This window comes from Ornithodoros turicata, chromosome 1 (genome assembly GCF_037126465.1).
Source record: "Ornithodoros turicata isolate Travis chromosome 1, ASM3712646v1, whole genome shotgun sequence".
Taxonomy (NCBI): domain Eukaryota; kingdom Metazoa; phylum Arthropoda; class Arachnida; order Ixodida; family Argasidae; genus Ornithodoros; species Ornithodoros turicata.
In genome coordinates, this window is record NC_088201.1 from 69441929 (window position 1) to 69457722 (window position 15794).

Genomic DNA, 15794 nt, shown 5'->3' on the forward strand with positions numbered 1-15794 from the left:
GATGGTTGTGTCAGGAGACATTTCATTTCCTTTTTCATTTTGAAGCGACAGGGTATTTGTGCTAATAAGAACTGCTCGTTTCTTAATATGAGTGAAAGGGATACAATGCAAAGAGTCGTTACGGACTCCTTCGTCAGCGGAAGATAGAAGCAGATCGCGTAATAACGGCACAAAAAACGTAGCACAAAATGAAACGCATGCTCTGACAACAGGTATTTGTAAAACATGCTATAACATTTTATTTACACGCTGAGACAATTAGAGCAGATGTTCAAAATGTTTCCCGTCCTCGCCGATGCAGAGCTGACAGCGGTATAGCACACTCTTCGCGGCACTCTGAAGCGCCTTTCGCGAAAGGCATCGACAGAAGCTGGTGATCTTCTCTTGAAGTTCTTCTGGTGACCTCGATTCGCACTGATACACTGAGTCTTTGATCATGCCCCATAGAAAAAAGTCCAGGGGAGTGATGTCAGGGGACCGCGGGGGCCAGGGCACGGGACCATGGCGACCGATCCATTTCTCGCCGAAGTGACTGCGCAGGAAGTCTGTGGCTTTGGAAGACGAATGCGGTGGAGCCCCGTCATGCTGAAACCACAATCTGGAGCGTTCATTCAGAGGCAGCTCATCCAGAAAGTCTGAAATTGTCTTCATGAGAATCTCCTGTACATATCGTTGTTTAGTCAGGTTCTCCGTGTAGTACACAGGTCCAAGCATGCGGCCATTGAACATTCCTGCCCAAACGTTGAAGGACCACTTCACTTGGTATTTTCCTGCACGTATCCAGTGAGGGTTTTCGGTACTCCAATAGTGGGCATTATGCAGGTTTACCTGCGCGTCTCGTGAAAAATGCGCTTCATCTGTCCATAATACATTTTCAGAGAAAGTGCCCTGTGCATCCTGCATATTCAGGACCCAGTTGCAGAACTCGATGCGCTTCGCAAAATCATCGTCGTGCAGGGCCTGATGCAAACTCAGGTGGTACGGATGATATTTGGCGCGATTAAGTACTCTCCATACTGTTGTTGCAGCCACACCAGTTTCATTGGAAATACGTCGCACACTCTCATGCGGGTCTTGCGAAACAGCTGCAAGGATTGTGCCTTCATGCTGGCTAGGTCGGCGACGCTTTACGGGTGGCGTGAATGAACCACTTTCGCTGAGCGTTTTGTAGACCCGTCGGATTGTTCTAGCGCTTGGCGCATTCTCGCTCGAAAATCGTTCGCTGTAAAATGCAGCAGCAGCGTCGAAATTCATGTTGGTAGCACCAAGTGCCAATATCATGTTTGTCTTCTCCTCAATGGAGTAGCGAATGCCCGACATTACACTCTTTAAAGCGGCACCGAAGTGTGCCTGCACAAAGGAGGTTTTGGAGACAAAGCGAAACCTTCCTAGGAAGCCTAAGAATGAGGCACTAAGACGCACGAGAGTGCAAGGACATTGATACTGGCAATCCTTTCGCCCGAAGCTCACTGATAATTTCAGCTGGAGCAACAGAAAAAAACAGGACGAAAAGATAAAAACGTGCTTTTACCGCTTCCCGTTAAACTTGTTGCCCTTTCCTCACTCCCCCTCCCCAGGCGGGGCCAGCACTGCCGCGGCCGCAAGTACAGCGAGCGCGCTTCCGCACCCGTCGATTTTTCGGCAGTCAAATATCCCTTGTAATGTTGAGTTATGAAGCATACTTTTGACTGGAGTAGTGTATTTTAACCCCGTACTTTCGAAATCAGGAAGAAAAAAGTGGCATTCCCCTGGCAAATTTTCGAGTTCAATTAACAAAATTAACCTAATTAAGAAGGCACATTAATGAAAACCACTGGAGTAGATGGCAAAAACGATTATAAGCTTCTCCCAATTGATTCCAGATTTTTAGGATGCACAGCTATTTTTTAAAAAATCCGTGACACTCTCTCGTGGAACACCCTATAAACGAGACCCTAGGCAATTTCCTTTCTCCTGTTCCAAGTAAATTCTGGAGGTTTCTCTCGCCGTCACATAAATTAATGAATATAGATGATCACGTTGTCACTGAAACTGTTCAGATAGCACAGCACATGAATCATTATTTTTGTTCTGTCTTTTCAAAAGATGACGGACTTAGGCCGGACTACGTAGTCGATGTGCCACTGTCTGTTCCTGATATTGTTGTCTCTCGTACGGGAATATTTAATTGTCTGGCCCAAGTGAATGGCAAAAAGGCGATCGGCCTATATTATATTCCCAACTCATTTCGTCAACGATACGCGGAATGGTGCAGCTTTTATTTTAAATTAATCTTTAAGAAATCTCTGGAATCGGGACGCGTTCCACGACAGTGGAAACAAGCTAAAGTAGTGCCGGTTTTCAAGACAGGTGATAAGCTAGATGTGTCTAATTACCGACCTGTTTCTCTGCTATCGACCTGTAGTAAGATCCTTGAACATATTGTATACAAGCACCTAATGGATTTTTTGGACAACATAATTTTTTTTGCGCCATCGCAGCACGGGTTTCGTAAAGGTGTGCCCACAACCACGCGGCTCGTTGAAACGGTACACTGTTTTGCTTCATCTATCCGTTGAAACGTCTGGCCTGCCGACTGTCTTGGGGTCATTCCATGGTCCCGAGGAGCAACACAGTCAGCTTGAACAAGTACTGCGGCAGTCTGACGGAATCTTTACTGACAAACCGGGTAAGTCGTCTGTGTTACAGCATAGCATAGACACCGGTAACGCTAGACCCTGGCGTTGTAATTCCCAGTGATGGCCAGTAGTTAACTACATGTAGTTAAACTACTAGTTAAACTACCTGATTGTAGTTAAAAAGTAGTTATCAACTACTTGCAGAAATGTAGTGGCAACTACTAGTTAAACTACTATTTCGAGTAGTTAACTACAGTAGTTAGGTTACAGCAGGCTCCAACTACTTCCGATTTTGCCGCAAGCTTTACGGCACGATTGTGCTTCCGAGTGAGAACGGAGTTACAGAGCAATTGTGCCGTGCATGTGTACTAAATCTTCACTTTTAATGCTTGTCTAGTGAAGCCTTATTTGCTGTGAAATAATTCTGCAACTGAGTTTATCACGTAGGCACAGAAAGAATCCCACCGCAAGCTTTGTATTTGACGATCGTAGCGGTCTGCGTAATACCTTGGTTACCGTACAGGTGTGCACGTAACCCTGTAGGATGGCTATGTCATCTCGTGTAAATCTCGTACATGGTCTGTCGTATGTTGTACATACCTTTATAGCGGAAGCTTTCACTCCATATAAAATATTTCCGCAGCAAGCTCTTTTGTCAGCGCATAATATTCAACAGACAGGCAGTGGATTTTACGACAGTATGTGAATTAAGCGACGTAGGCACAAGAGTATATTTTATCACTGCTTGTGATTCATATTTAGGTGTCCAAGAACACTACAAGGGATTGCTGTTGACGGACAACGTTAAGTAGTTATAGATGTAGTTAAACTACATTGGAGTAGTTAAAGAAGTAGTTTTAACTACTCCCCTGAAAAGTATTTGAACTACTAGTTAAACTACTCCATCGTGAAGTAGTTAGTAGTTATAGTTAAACTACTGTAGAAGTAGTTAGTGGCCATCACTGGTAATTCCAGACCACTGAGTGTGCATAAGCGTGCTTTATTAGACGCTGCTCTTAACGAAATGCTCCAAACCGGTGCAGTTCGAAGGTCCCAGAGTCCTTGGGCATTTTCTGTTGTTCTGGCTCCGAAACGAGATGGTACGGCTAGGTTATGCGTCGACTACCGTCGACTTAACGCAGTAACTGCAAGAGACTCTTATCCCTTTCCATCCATTGAGTCAATCTTGTATTCCCTGGGCAACACAACTGTGTTTTGAACGCTAGATTGTAGTAGAGGATTGTTGCAAATCGAAGTTACCCCGGAGGATGTCCCAAAAACAGCCTTTACGTGTCATAGAGGTTTGTTTGAGTTTGTACGGATGCCTTTCGGTCTGTCTAATTCACCCGCCAGTTTCCAGCGGTTGATGGATACAGTGTTGGGAGATGCGAAGTACAATTTCGCAATGGCATACATGGATGATGTCGTAGTGTTTTCTAGAAATTTTCAGGAGCACTTGGAACACCTGTCAATCGTCCTTGCAAGGATGAATGAAGCGGGCATAACGATCAACCCCCGCAAGGTGCAGCTGGCATCGTCTAGGATCAGCTTTCTCAGCTTTGTGGTGGACGGAGGGACCATCCGTCCTAACGACGACAAGCTAAAGGCGATCACGGAGTGTCTGGTTCCCGGTAACGTCAAAGCCTTGCAGCGCTTCCTAGGTATGGTTGGTTTTTACAGACAATTCATTCCTAATTGTGCCGAGCTAGCGGAGCCGCTTAACCAGTTGTTTCGCAAGGACAAACGCTGGAATTGGGGAGAGGAGCTGGAACGATCATTTCGAGCTCTATCACAAGCAATCGCTGATACGGCTAGGCTTTATCTGCCCGACCTTAACAAATCATTTGCTGTGCAAACAGATGCAAGCGATTATGGTGTTGGCGCAGTTCTCTTGCAGGAGCATGACGCTCTTTATGTCCAGTGGCCTCCAGTGGCCTCTACCGGAGGGGGAAGAGGAAGGCACCGAGGCGCCTTCTCAACTTCTGGCGGCAGCACAGGTGGCACGAGACGTACCTTCGTCTTAGGGCACGGTCGTGAGCAGATAGCAGCTCCTAGACGCTCAGAGAGCGGACGGCCTTTGTCAGCGGGTGTCGCAGTGGATAGCTGAGCAAGGCTCGGCGGACACCGGAACGACTGACATACGGCACGACTCCTGTCTGCTGGGCGAGGATGGTATCCTGTTCAGATACATACCCCAGGCGGATGAGGACGACGGCTCATCCCCGTTCAGAGTCGTGGTGCCACGGAAGTTGCGTAAGTCTTTCATACGTTACTTCATGATTCGGCCTTGGCAGGTCACAGCAGTGGCAGGAAAACTTATGAAAAGTTATGTCGTGTTGCGACATGGCCAGGAATGAGGCAGGATGTAACTAAGTATGTTCGCACTTGTCCCGTATGCCAGAGAGCAAAACCTCGTGGTGGTTTACCCCCTGGGCGCTTACAGCCTGTTCAGAGCAATAGACCCTGGCATATAGTTGCTTGTGATGTGATGGGACCATTTCCCCGTAGTCCTAGGGGTAACCAGTATTTGTTCGTGGTTACTGATCATTTCAGGAAATGGGTTGAGCTGTTTCCTCTCAGGACACTGACTTCCCAGAGAGTGTGGGAGAAACTACTCGACACCTTTTGCCGGTTCGGGTTTCCGGCACAGCTGATCACCGACAACGCAACCTACTTTACAAGTAAGGTGTTCTCAGATTCTTGCGCTGTCTTAGGCATTCAGCATAAGAAGACTTCTCCGTATCACCCTCAGGCTAACATTACCGAACGTGTAAATCGGAACCTGAAAATGATGTTAGTTGCTTTTACTATTCAGCACCACCGTGATTGGGATCTTCACCTGGCTGAGCTGGCGTTCGCTACATGGACGACGGTCAACAGATCTACAGGCTTCACCCCGGCGTTCCTGAACTTGGGACGAGAGGCCCCTTTTCCTGTGGAGAATGCTCTGGGCCTCCGGGATGGTGCTACCCGGCCTCCTTATTCAAGGTTCGTTGAGGACCTCCGGAGTCGACTGGACGATGCAGCCCGGGCGGCTCGGGAGAACCTGGACGCCGCAAGGTTGGACCAGGCTCGCCAGTACAACCGTGGACGTCGAAACCTCACCTACAGCGTCGGTGACCTCGTCCTTCGACGGACTCACCCGCTAAGTGACGCGTCACGAGGCTTTGCTGCTTCACTCGCAGATAGGTGGGATGGCCCGTTCGAGGTAAGTGCGTGCTCCTCCGGCCTCACTTACAGGCTTCGTCACTGCGACACCGGCGAAGAGACTGGGTCAGTTCACATCTCGGACTTGAAGTCTTAGCACCTCCGAGACCCTGACGGAGAGGAGCTCGATTTGCAACCTGCCTCCCTCCAGGACCTGGACCCGGATCCCGTTCCCGGACCTGCGTCCAGTCGCTACAACTTGCGTCCCCGCAGGCGGCGCATGTAGCTGCCACCATCTCCATAGCTAGGCATAGTGCTTGTGATATAGTGTTTTATTAGTGTGATTTCTGTTGCGCAGTTTTCCGCTGGTTGTCCTAGGGAGTGCCCTTTCGGCGCTCGCGGCTTGGGGATTCCTCCTTACCGTTTCCCCTTTTTCTCGCAGATGCAACGTCGTCCATATCAGAAGTCCCGCCCTACTACTTCGGGCCCCACGTTGGGCGCCAGTTGTGGGAACGTAGGTTTCCACAACCTTTGGACATCAATTGACAATTGGACATCATATTTCTTGACCTTTCTAAGGCATTCGATAAAGTACCTCACGATAAGCTCATTCTTAAGTTCCGAACTCTTGTCCATAATGCAAAGTTAATTTCGTGGATTACTAATTACCTCGATGGAAGGCAGAAACTGGTGCAAATAGGAAGCGTTAATTCTCGTTTGGCCCATGTGATGTTCGGCGTACCACAGGGTTCTGGTCTGGGACCATTGCTATTATTGTTATATATTAACGGTATTACAAATCATATTCCAGTGCAGATTCGCCTTTTTGTCGATGATTGTTCAATCTTTACTCATATTAAGTCAATATTAGGCCAACTACTTTTGAATGATTGCCTTGCCAGGATCAACGACTCGTGCAAGACTTGGCAATGGTATTGAACTTTAAAAAGTGTTCATATATGCACGTTACGCGAAGAAAAACAGTGCAAACTTTCCAGTATTCAATTGACGGTTATAATTTGTTGCGTGTAAGGTCTTGTAAGTATCTTGGTGTCACCTTGACTGATGATCTCAAGTGGAATATGCATATTGACTACATTGTACGAAAGGCGACAGGTAAATTATATTATTTGAGGCGCCATCTCAGATTTGCCACAGCCAATACGAGATGAAGGGCATACAAAGCATATGTGCTGTCTGTATTGGAGTACGCGTGTGTAATATGGGACCCTTACACGGTATCAAATGTGGCCAAATTAGAAGCTGTCCAGAGGAAAGCTCTGCGACTCAAGCTCAATAAGTATAGGAGGACGGACTCAGTCAGTTAGTTGTATGCTAGGGCCCGTTTAGACAAATTGGCCTCGCGTCGCTTGAAGCACTGTTTGAAATTTTTGTATCTGGCTGTTCATGGGCGATTAAAAATAGACTCTTCGCGATACCTGCAGCCTTTCGCAGGAAGGTAGTACACGCCAACCACGATCACGAACGTTGAAACCTTTCAATGCTAAAAATGATTGTTTTAAGTATTCTTTTTTTCCAAGAACAACTGTTGAGTGGAATGCGTTGCCTGAAACAGTGCTGAATTGTGCATCTGTAGAACAGTTTTCTACAGCTTTATCATTGATGTGTCCTGATGCTGCCCTTGCTTGGTTCTGTGCCTGCCCCTACTTAGGCTCATGAATTTGGGCCAGTAGTATGTGAAATAAATAAATAAATAAATAAAACACCGGTGCACGCGCAATAGAGCGGAGGTGAGTCTCTCTTGAACCGCAAGATACATATATATCGACCACGCGCCGCTGCACGTTGCCTTCCCAAGCAAGCCAGCAAAAAGCACAGAGCGGCTTGCCGGCAGAGAAGCACAGCCGCTCCGTTCGAGTGTACCTCCTTAGTCTCCACCAATTAGCTGCGTCCTTTTACTCGCAGTGCTGTCCCTTTAGTAAATCTATATACGCCTCCGGGCATCGAGGACATATAGAGCAGAGGCGGGCTGGGACCGGGCCTGAGCATGGAAACAGTCGGGTACGGGCTGGGCCCGGGCCGGCGGAGTCGGGCCCGGTCTGTAAACCTATAGAAGACGTCGGGCCCGGGCCGGGTGCGGGCCGTAGCAGCCGGGCCTGGGCCGGGCACGGGCCTGAAAATTAGGCCCGTGCAGTGCTCTAGTTGCGCTAACACTTACAACAGCCACACATGCAACACTCGCGGTAACTCTTACAGCGGCCACACAGGCAACTCTCCCCGAAACTCTTGCAACGGCCACACAGGCGTTACCCGCGGTAACCCTTTCAACGGACACACATATGCAATACTCGAAAGAACTTCAAATAGCCACACGGGCAATGCTCGTGTTAACTGTTACAACGGCCACCTAGGCAACACTCGCGGTAACTCTTAAACGGCCACACAGGCAACTCTCGCGGAAACTCTTGCAACGGCCACACAGGCAATGCTCGCGGTAACTCTTTCAACGGCCACACTGGCAATGCTCGTGTTAACTCCTACAACGGCCACCCAGGTCATGCTTGCGGTAGCTCTTACAACGGCCACACAGGCAACACTCGCGGTAACTCTTACAACGGCCACACAGGCAACTCTCCCCGAAACTCTTGCAACGGCCACACAGGCTTTACCCGCGGTAACCCTTTCAACGGACACACATATGCAATACTCGAAAGAACTTCAAATAGCCACACGGGCAATGCTCGTGTTAACTGTTACAACGGCCACCTAGGCAACACTCGCGGTAACTCTTAAACGGCCACACAGGCAACTCTCGCGGAAACTCTTGCAACGGCCACACAGGCAATGCTCGCGGTAACTCTTTCAACGGCCACACTGGCAATGCTCGTGTTAACTCCTACAACGGCCACCCAGGTCATGCTTGCGGTAGCTCTTACAACGGCCACACAGGCAACACTCGCGGTAACTCTTACAACGGCCACACAGGCAACTCTCGCAGAAACTCTTGCAACGGCCACACAGGCGTTACCCGCGGTAACCCTTTCAACGGCCACACATATGCAATACTCGAAAGATCTTCAAACAGCCACACGGGCAATGCTCGTGTTAACTCTTACAATGGCCACGCAGGTCATACTTGCGGTAGCTCTTACAACGGCCACACAGGCAACACTCGCGGTAACTCTTGCAACGGCCACACAGGCAACTGTCGCCGAAACTCTTGCAACGGCCACACAGGCGTTACCCGCGGTAACCCTTTCAACGGCCACACATATGCAGTACTCGAAAGAACTTCAAATAGCCACACGGGCAATGCTCGTGTTAACTCTTACAACGGCCACCTAGGCAACACTCGCGGTAACTCTTACAACGGCCACACAGGCAATGCTCGCGGTAAATCTTTCAACGGCCACACTGGCAATGCTCGTGTTAACTCCTACAATGGCCACGCAGGTCATACTTGCGGTAGCTCTTACAACGGCCACACAGGCAACACTCGCGGTAACTCTTACAACGGCCACACAGGCAACTCTCGCGGAAACTCTTGCAACGGCCACACAGGCAATGCTCGCGGTAAATCTTTCAACGGCCACACTGGCAATGCTCGTGTTAACTCCTACAATGGCCACGCAGGTCATACTTGCGGTAGCTCTTACAACGGCCACACAGGCAACACTCGCGGTAACTCTTACAACGGCCACACAGGCAACTCTCGCCGAAACTCTTGCAACGGCCACACAGGCGTTACCCGCGGTAACCCTTTCAACGGCCACACATATGCAATACTCGAAATAACTTCAAACTGCCACATGGGCAATGCTTGTGTTAACTCTTACAACGGCCACCTAGGCAACACTCGCGGTAACTCTTACAACGGCCACACAGGCAACACTCGCGGTAACTCTTGCAACGGCCACACAGGCAACTGTCGCCGAAACTCTTGCAACGGCCACACAGGCGTTACCCGCGGTAACCCTTTCAACGGCCACACATATGCAGTACTCGAAAGAACTTCAAATAGCCACACGGGCAATGCTCGTGTTAACTCTTACAACGGCCACCTAGGCAACACTCGCGGTAACTCTTACAACGGCCACACAGGCAACTCTCGCGGAAACTCTAACAACGGCCACACAAGCAACTCTCGTGGAAACTCTTGCAACGGCCACACAGGCAATGCTTGAGGTAACTCTTTCAATGGCCACACTGGCAATGCTCGTGTTAACTCCTACAACGGCAACCCAGGTCATACTTGCGGTAGTTCTTACAACGGCCACACAGGCAACACTCGCGGTAACTCTTACAACGGCCACACAGGCAATACTCGCAGAAACTCTTGCAACGGCCACACAGGCAGTGCTCAGGGTAACTCTTTCCCTACAACGGCCACACAGGAAACTCTCGCGGAAATTCTTACAACGGCACAAAGGCAACTCTTACAGTGGCCACACAGGCAATACTTGCGGTAACTCTTACAACAGCCACACAGGCAACACTCGCGGTATCTCTTACAGTCACAGTCAACCAAAACCAAAAGTACTTACCTGGCAGGGCGGGAAGTCCTCGGAGTTGGGGCGTTGCTCGATGCTCACAAAGTTCGGGTGGCGGAGAGACCCCATGAATCTTATGTCGATACCAGGTCTGTTCCACACAGAGCACGACACTTCACGCACAGGTGAAACTGAAGAAGACCTTCCTTTTCGTTAACTGGACAAACTTGCATCGTTGATCTTAACTGTACTAACTCATAGCTTAGTCCCCATACCCGTCGGCTCTTCCCTGACGGATTACCACCAAAACCCTCCGGCCACGACCCCGAGGGGCCGTGCTACGGGGTCTGCTTGGGGCGGACTGCTTGACTTCTATCTCTGAGCTCTGAACGCAGACTGTCCCGAAAACAACGCACGTTCCACTGTGGAACAAACGGCCATCCTAAATTGTTATACTATGAAAAAATAAAATACAATAAACACACTTCGCTTGGCCCAGTGTGTTCCCGCTCACAGAACCCTCCTGTTCGCAGCTGAAGCTGCGTTAATTAGTATATCACCGATTCCCGGGACACGGGAAAACGTCGCATGTTCTGAGAAATGTTGCCCCCCGCCTTACACGTTGTGCCTGTCCTCTGTCTTTGACGTTCCCCTTCTTTATTGCCTTTCTCCCTTACTTTTCTTTTACAGAAGTGGTCAATTCTGAGCCTGGATGCTTTCGCTTGTCTCAGTTTCTTCCCCCACCAAAACACAGCTGCAAACGACCAAATTCTGGGAAACGACAACTCAAAAAAGTGAAAACGCACTCAAATATCTCGTCGTACGGTAACATGCTTGCCCTTTCCACACCTACGCGCAGAGCTGTCACTCTCTGTTTTCTTCCTCTCCGCGGAGAGGCGAGGAGGTTTTTGGCTACGCAGACACAACGACCTCCTGAAACCTTCCTGTTAACAGCTGCCGCTATAGAAATAAGTTTTGTCTCTTCCTTGCTGTACACGTGGCTGTTCCAGAAATGAGTTTAAGGGGTCTCCGCGAGTTTAACGATCGTATTCTTCGACGATATTATCCGTATTCGTTGACTAGGCCTTTCACTCGTGCTGCTCCTCCCGATCCCAAGAGTCTTGCGCTTCATGAACAATTCCATATCTTCCCCAAACAAGCCAAACCTGCTAGTAAATAAACAATCGGACAACAGAACACGATGGACTGTAAACGATTTTGTCCGCCTTACCCATATGGTGAATCCCCTGTCCCAACTTGCGCAACTTGTTGTGCGGAAGCCGACATTGAGCACTGCCTCCTATCTTGCAACCGGTACCTCTCACAAAGACTCATCCTCCAACGCCACTTGCGACAACTTGGCTACCCTAACGTCATTTTGGCCACCCTGCTCGGCCCGATCCTGCACAACCAGGGGGCAGTTACGACAACCCTCTTGAGCTTTCTGCGTGCCACCGGCCTCTCGACCAGCCTCTAAGGCCTTTTGTGTGTGTATTTCTTTTCTTCCTTTTCTTTTTCTTTTTATGGAAGGAATAACAAGTCGGCCTATGCCCGACTAACCGTTCCTCGCTTTTTTTTTCAATAAACATATCCCCCCTCCCTGTCCCATGTAGAATGGTGTCAAGATGTCTCATCAAGGACCGTCGTGATAGGAGCGGATCCCGATTTAGCCTTCAACTTGCCCTATCGGCTGCCTCGCAACTTTTCGCCTTTTACACACAGACTCCGTCTCGGTGTGGCCTTCAACCCGGTTGCTCTGACAGCGCAGATTATGCTCCTGGTGTGACGTTCTGGCAGATATCAAGCACGCGATCTTGGACTGGGCCCTGTTCAGGAATCATCGAGAAACCTTATCGCAACCGCGTCAAGCCAACACCTCCTAGATGGAGAAAGCCTGCGCATTGCCCCTCTCCCTCCTTCGCTACGTGGACACATATAGTTAGAATTCGTCTGCTACTGCGATTCGCCGTTCTGCGAATTCAAGAACCCGCAAATGGTTGCAGCTCACCTGGAACCTGCAGACCTAAATATTTAGACAAAAAGTGCAAGACGCTTTCCGGAAAATCAGTTTTGAGAAAGATTGAGACCGTGTTGTGCTTTATTTCCAAGTTCTTCTCATTTAGTACGCGGGGACGTTCAATCACAACTCGCAGATGACGGAAAGACAGCAGACCGGAGAATGAGACCCGCCAAAGCCAGCCGACATCATCGACCCTTGAAGGATCCCTGGTGATGACAATTGTCTCGTTCCTGTTAGCCACGCTCAAGGCCGGTATTGCTGCCATTCCAAACGCAGCGGAGCTACCGGAAATTCAAGCAGTCAAGGCTTTCGAGTCACATCTCCTAAACGTCCTCTCATTCCTCCGCCATGGCTAACGTCTACAACATAGCCTTCATCCTACAATGGAACCGTGACAGACTTCAAAGTAAAATTAGTGATCTCAGGAATCTGCTTCATCAACACCCCGTACGGTCCTAGCCCTCAGCGAGGCGTATATCGACAGCACATGCAGACTGGCTAACTATGAACTACATTTCTTACAACCATCCAAGAGCCGGGTGGTGCTTGCAGTAAGGAAGGACTTACCATCCACCATGCTGCATCTATCACCAGGCCCCATTGAATTAGTCGCCGTCAAAGTTAGACTGCCCTCCACCTGCATCGCTGTAGTTAGCACGTACATCCATCCCAGGACAACCATCAGCACTACAGCCATCCAGACACTGCTCTCCCAGTTGGAACAGCCGTTCATAATCTGCGGGGACCTGAACGCCCACTCACTGGTGTGGGGCAGACACAAGATGAATGCCAAAGGAAGAATCATACAAGAAGCAGTCACCGAAAACGGGCCTCTGCATTCTAAGTGACGGTTCTCCAACATATTTTCAAGGCCCGAGGTACTCATCCTGCATCGACCTCACCATCTGCAGCCCAGGCGTCATAGCAGACCTGACTTGGAACGTGGACGCAGGCTCCAGGGGCAGTGACCAACTGCCCATCCTCATCGGCCACAGGGATTTCTGCAGGATGCTCAGCAGGAGGAAAGAATGACACACAACTGGCAAGCCTTTCGTCACCTGAACACAGCGTCCTTCGGCCATGGCCCAACGTGCCCAAGTACTTTCGCACAGACCCTTGCAGATAACCTCAAGTCAGCGACAAAGGAAGTCACAATACCTGCTAATTACACAAAGGTCGACATCAAGTACGAACAACTCCAGGCAGTACGGCGACGATCTGAACGACGGTACCGACGTTCTGGAGAGTACCAGCACTGGCTCGAGGCAAAAATAATCAAGGAGAAGACCAAACGGCACCTGCAAAAGCTTGCCAAGCAGTCATGGCAGGAAATGTGAAGTGAGCTTTCACCATCGACCAGCTGCAGCAAGTTCTGGACCATAGTCAAGAGCCCCAAGGACCACCCAACAAAAGCAGCACCTTTCCGCGCCATCGCAATGAAAAGGAATGCGCCGGAGACCGACATAGCTGCCGAGTTCCTGACCAAACTCAATCAGCCATCAACTGCCTCCTCCAGTCCTCTCCACCACGAGTCGCTGCGGAATGCCCTAGTAGAGGTACAGCTGACTGGACGCAGCGGCCTGGAAGAACTAGACATCGAATTTACATTGCAAGAACTAGATCGAGTCATCAGGAGTGCGTCATCAAAACGCACATTCCCCGGTCCAGACAACATCACTTACAAGTGCCTCGACAACCTGGGCCCAACAGCAAAGCAGTCCCTCCTCCAGCTCTACAATGAAAGCTCGCGGAACGGGGAGCTTCCCAAGGAATGGAAAACCGCCAGAGCAATTCCCATCAGGAAGGCGGACAAGGCACAATAAGACAATCTCCTACAGGCCAATAAGTCTCCCAAGCTGCATAGGTAAAATAATGGAGCGAATGATAAGAATGCAGTGATACATGGAAGCCAGCAGCACTCTCCCCCCGGAAGTTGCCGGATTTAGGCAAGGCAGATGCACGGCAGACTGTGTCACTGACCTTGTCACCACAGTGAAGCACAAAGCTCTGTCCATCATCACTGTCGCTATGTTCCTGGACATCAAGGGCGCTTTCGACAACGTCAGCCACGCCCATGTGCTCCAAGCAGCCAAACAGTCTGGATTTCAGAGTCGGACACTGGCATGGCTCCAAAGTTTCCTTACCGACGGAAAGTATTCATGGGGATAATGGACGGTGAGACGGAACACCTGACACTACGACAAGGAGCACGCCAGGGAGCGGTGCTCAGCCCGGCCCTCTTCAACCTGCTTATGGCACAGCAGGCAAAGAAAATGTCTCCCAAGGTCCACTTCACCATATACGCGAATTCAGACGATGTTTGTATGTGGACCAGCGGATGGCAGTCCCGGCACATACAGAACACACTCGAGCATGCCCTTCTGAGTGTCGCTCTCTTCCTCGAAGAATGTGCCCTAGACCTGTCGGTGGATAAGAGAGTTTACCTGGCGTTCACACGGAGAAGCATAGGGGACTTCAAACCTTCCATTGCAGGAAAAGAGGTCAAGCGGGTAACCAGACACAAGTTCCTCGGAATCACGATCACGAGGGACCTCAACTGGAAACAACACATCAAATGCCTTGTTGGCAGAACAAAGAAGTATGTCAACATCATGAGAGTGATAGCAGGTCATCGCTGGGGCCATGGAAAGGCACTCCAGACTGGTCACTGTGGTCTGGTCAGTCAAACCATTGCCTACAGCATACCTCACCTGCACAACCCCAGACAGAACACTTTCTCCTGTGGACGTCCGAAACAGATTCCAAGGTCCATATCCGGAAATCTATATCCGTCGGATATCACTGGGAGCCTCATACATGGACGTCCCAGGATCTGTATCCATAGGATGTCCGGTCGCGGCTGTTTCCAGAATTGTCCGAGTTAGATCCCTGTCGGGATGCTACACGGATCATTTATTGCGGGAGAGAGAGAAACTGGGAGCGATGTAGCAATGCGAAGTTTGACTTTCGATGTACCCGCTGAATGTCTCTAACCAAAACCAGTAAGAAACACAGATGTTGCCTTGATAGCGAGTTAATACACCAATCAATTTCTCAATTCGTTGTTGTATGCGTGCGTAATCGAATTAACCTTAGACAACTCACCCATCATTTTGATTCACAGGCGAGAAGGTATCTGGAATATGGGGATGCTCGCGAGACAAGCAGTATATGGTATCTGTTTTCTCTTTGGAAGGAAATGGCACTGCCTTTCGAAGTGAGCTTCTGGGAATGGGTGGTCTTCTCGGAGCTTTCATATATATAGTTTTCTTATTAAAACGCTGCGTTCGTTCTTCGTCATGGCATGTATGAGAAAGAAAGAGGAGCAACTGAAATTCAAAGCTGCGGAGGCGGGGATTAAACAAAATGGCAGGCAGAAAAATGCTGATTTCTACGAAAACTCATCAATCAAATCGATCAATGTCTTTCTCCTCTACAGGTGTTTGTATATCCACACAACGTGTGGACGTAAATAAGTAAGTCCGTGCAATGTCCACATATCTCCATGTAACATCCTATGAGGACAAACGACGGATATATGTGGGAAGTCCGAACCGT

The 15794-nt window shown here is 49.5% G+C and overlaps 2 protein-coding genes across 2 annotated transcripts; one reads left to right on the forward strand and one right to left on the reverse strand.

The window, feature by feature from the left end:
- Window positions 1–258: 258 nt before the first annotated feature.
- Window positions 259–1320, reverse strand: LOC135367140 (uncharacterized). The gene has a single exon (XM_064600299.1). It carries the CDS (start codon window positions 1318–1320, stop codon window positions 259–261), a length of 1062 nt encoding a protein of 353 aa, XP_064456369.1.
- Window positions 1321–4104: 2784 nt separating this feature from the next.
- LOC135367218 (circumsporozoite protein-like) lies at window positions 4105–9910 on the forward strand. The gene is made up of 3 exons (XM_064600409.1): window positions 4105–4279; window positions 6208–6279; window positions 8532–9910. The coding sequence occupies exons 1-3, from the start codon at window positions 4105–4107 to the stop codon at window positions 9908–9910; spliced, it is 1626 nt and encodes a 541-aa protein (XP_064456479.1).
- Window positions 9911–15794: the final 5884 nt, after the last annotated feature.

Excerpts from the sequence above, each read along its gene's own strand:
- LOC135367140 (XM_064600299.1), bottom strand. The coding sequence starts at position 1,320 with ATGTCGGGCATTCGCTACTCCATTGAGGAGAAGACAAACATGATATTG.
- LOC135367218 (XM_064600409.1), top strand. The coding sequence starts at position 4,105 with ATGAATGAAGCGGGCATAACGATCAACCCCCGCAAGGTGCAGCTGGCA. Across the intron at positions 4,280-6,207 it reads AGCCTTGCAGCGCTTCCTAG|ATGCAACGTCGTCCATATCA; the intron begins GTATGGTTGGTT and ends TTTTTCTCGCAG. Across the intron at positions 6,280-8,531 it reads TGGGCGCCAGTTGTGGGAAC|GCAACTCTCGCGGAAACTCT; the intron begins GTAGGTTTCCAC and ends ACGGCCACACAG.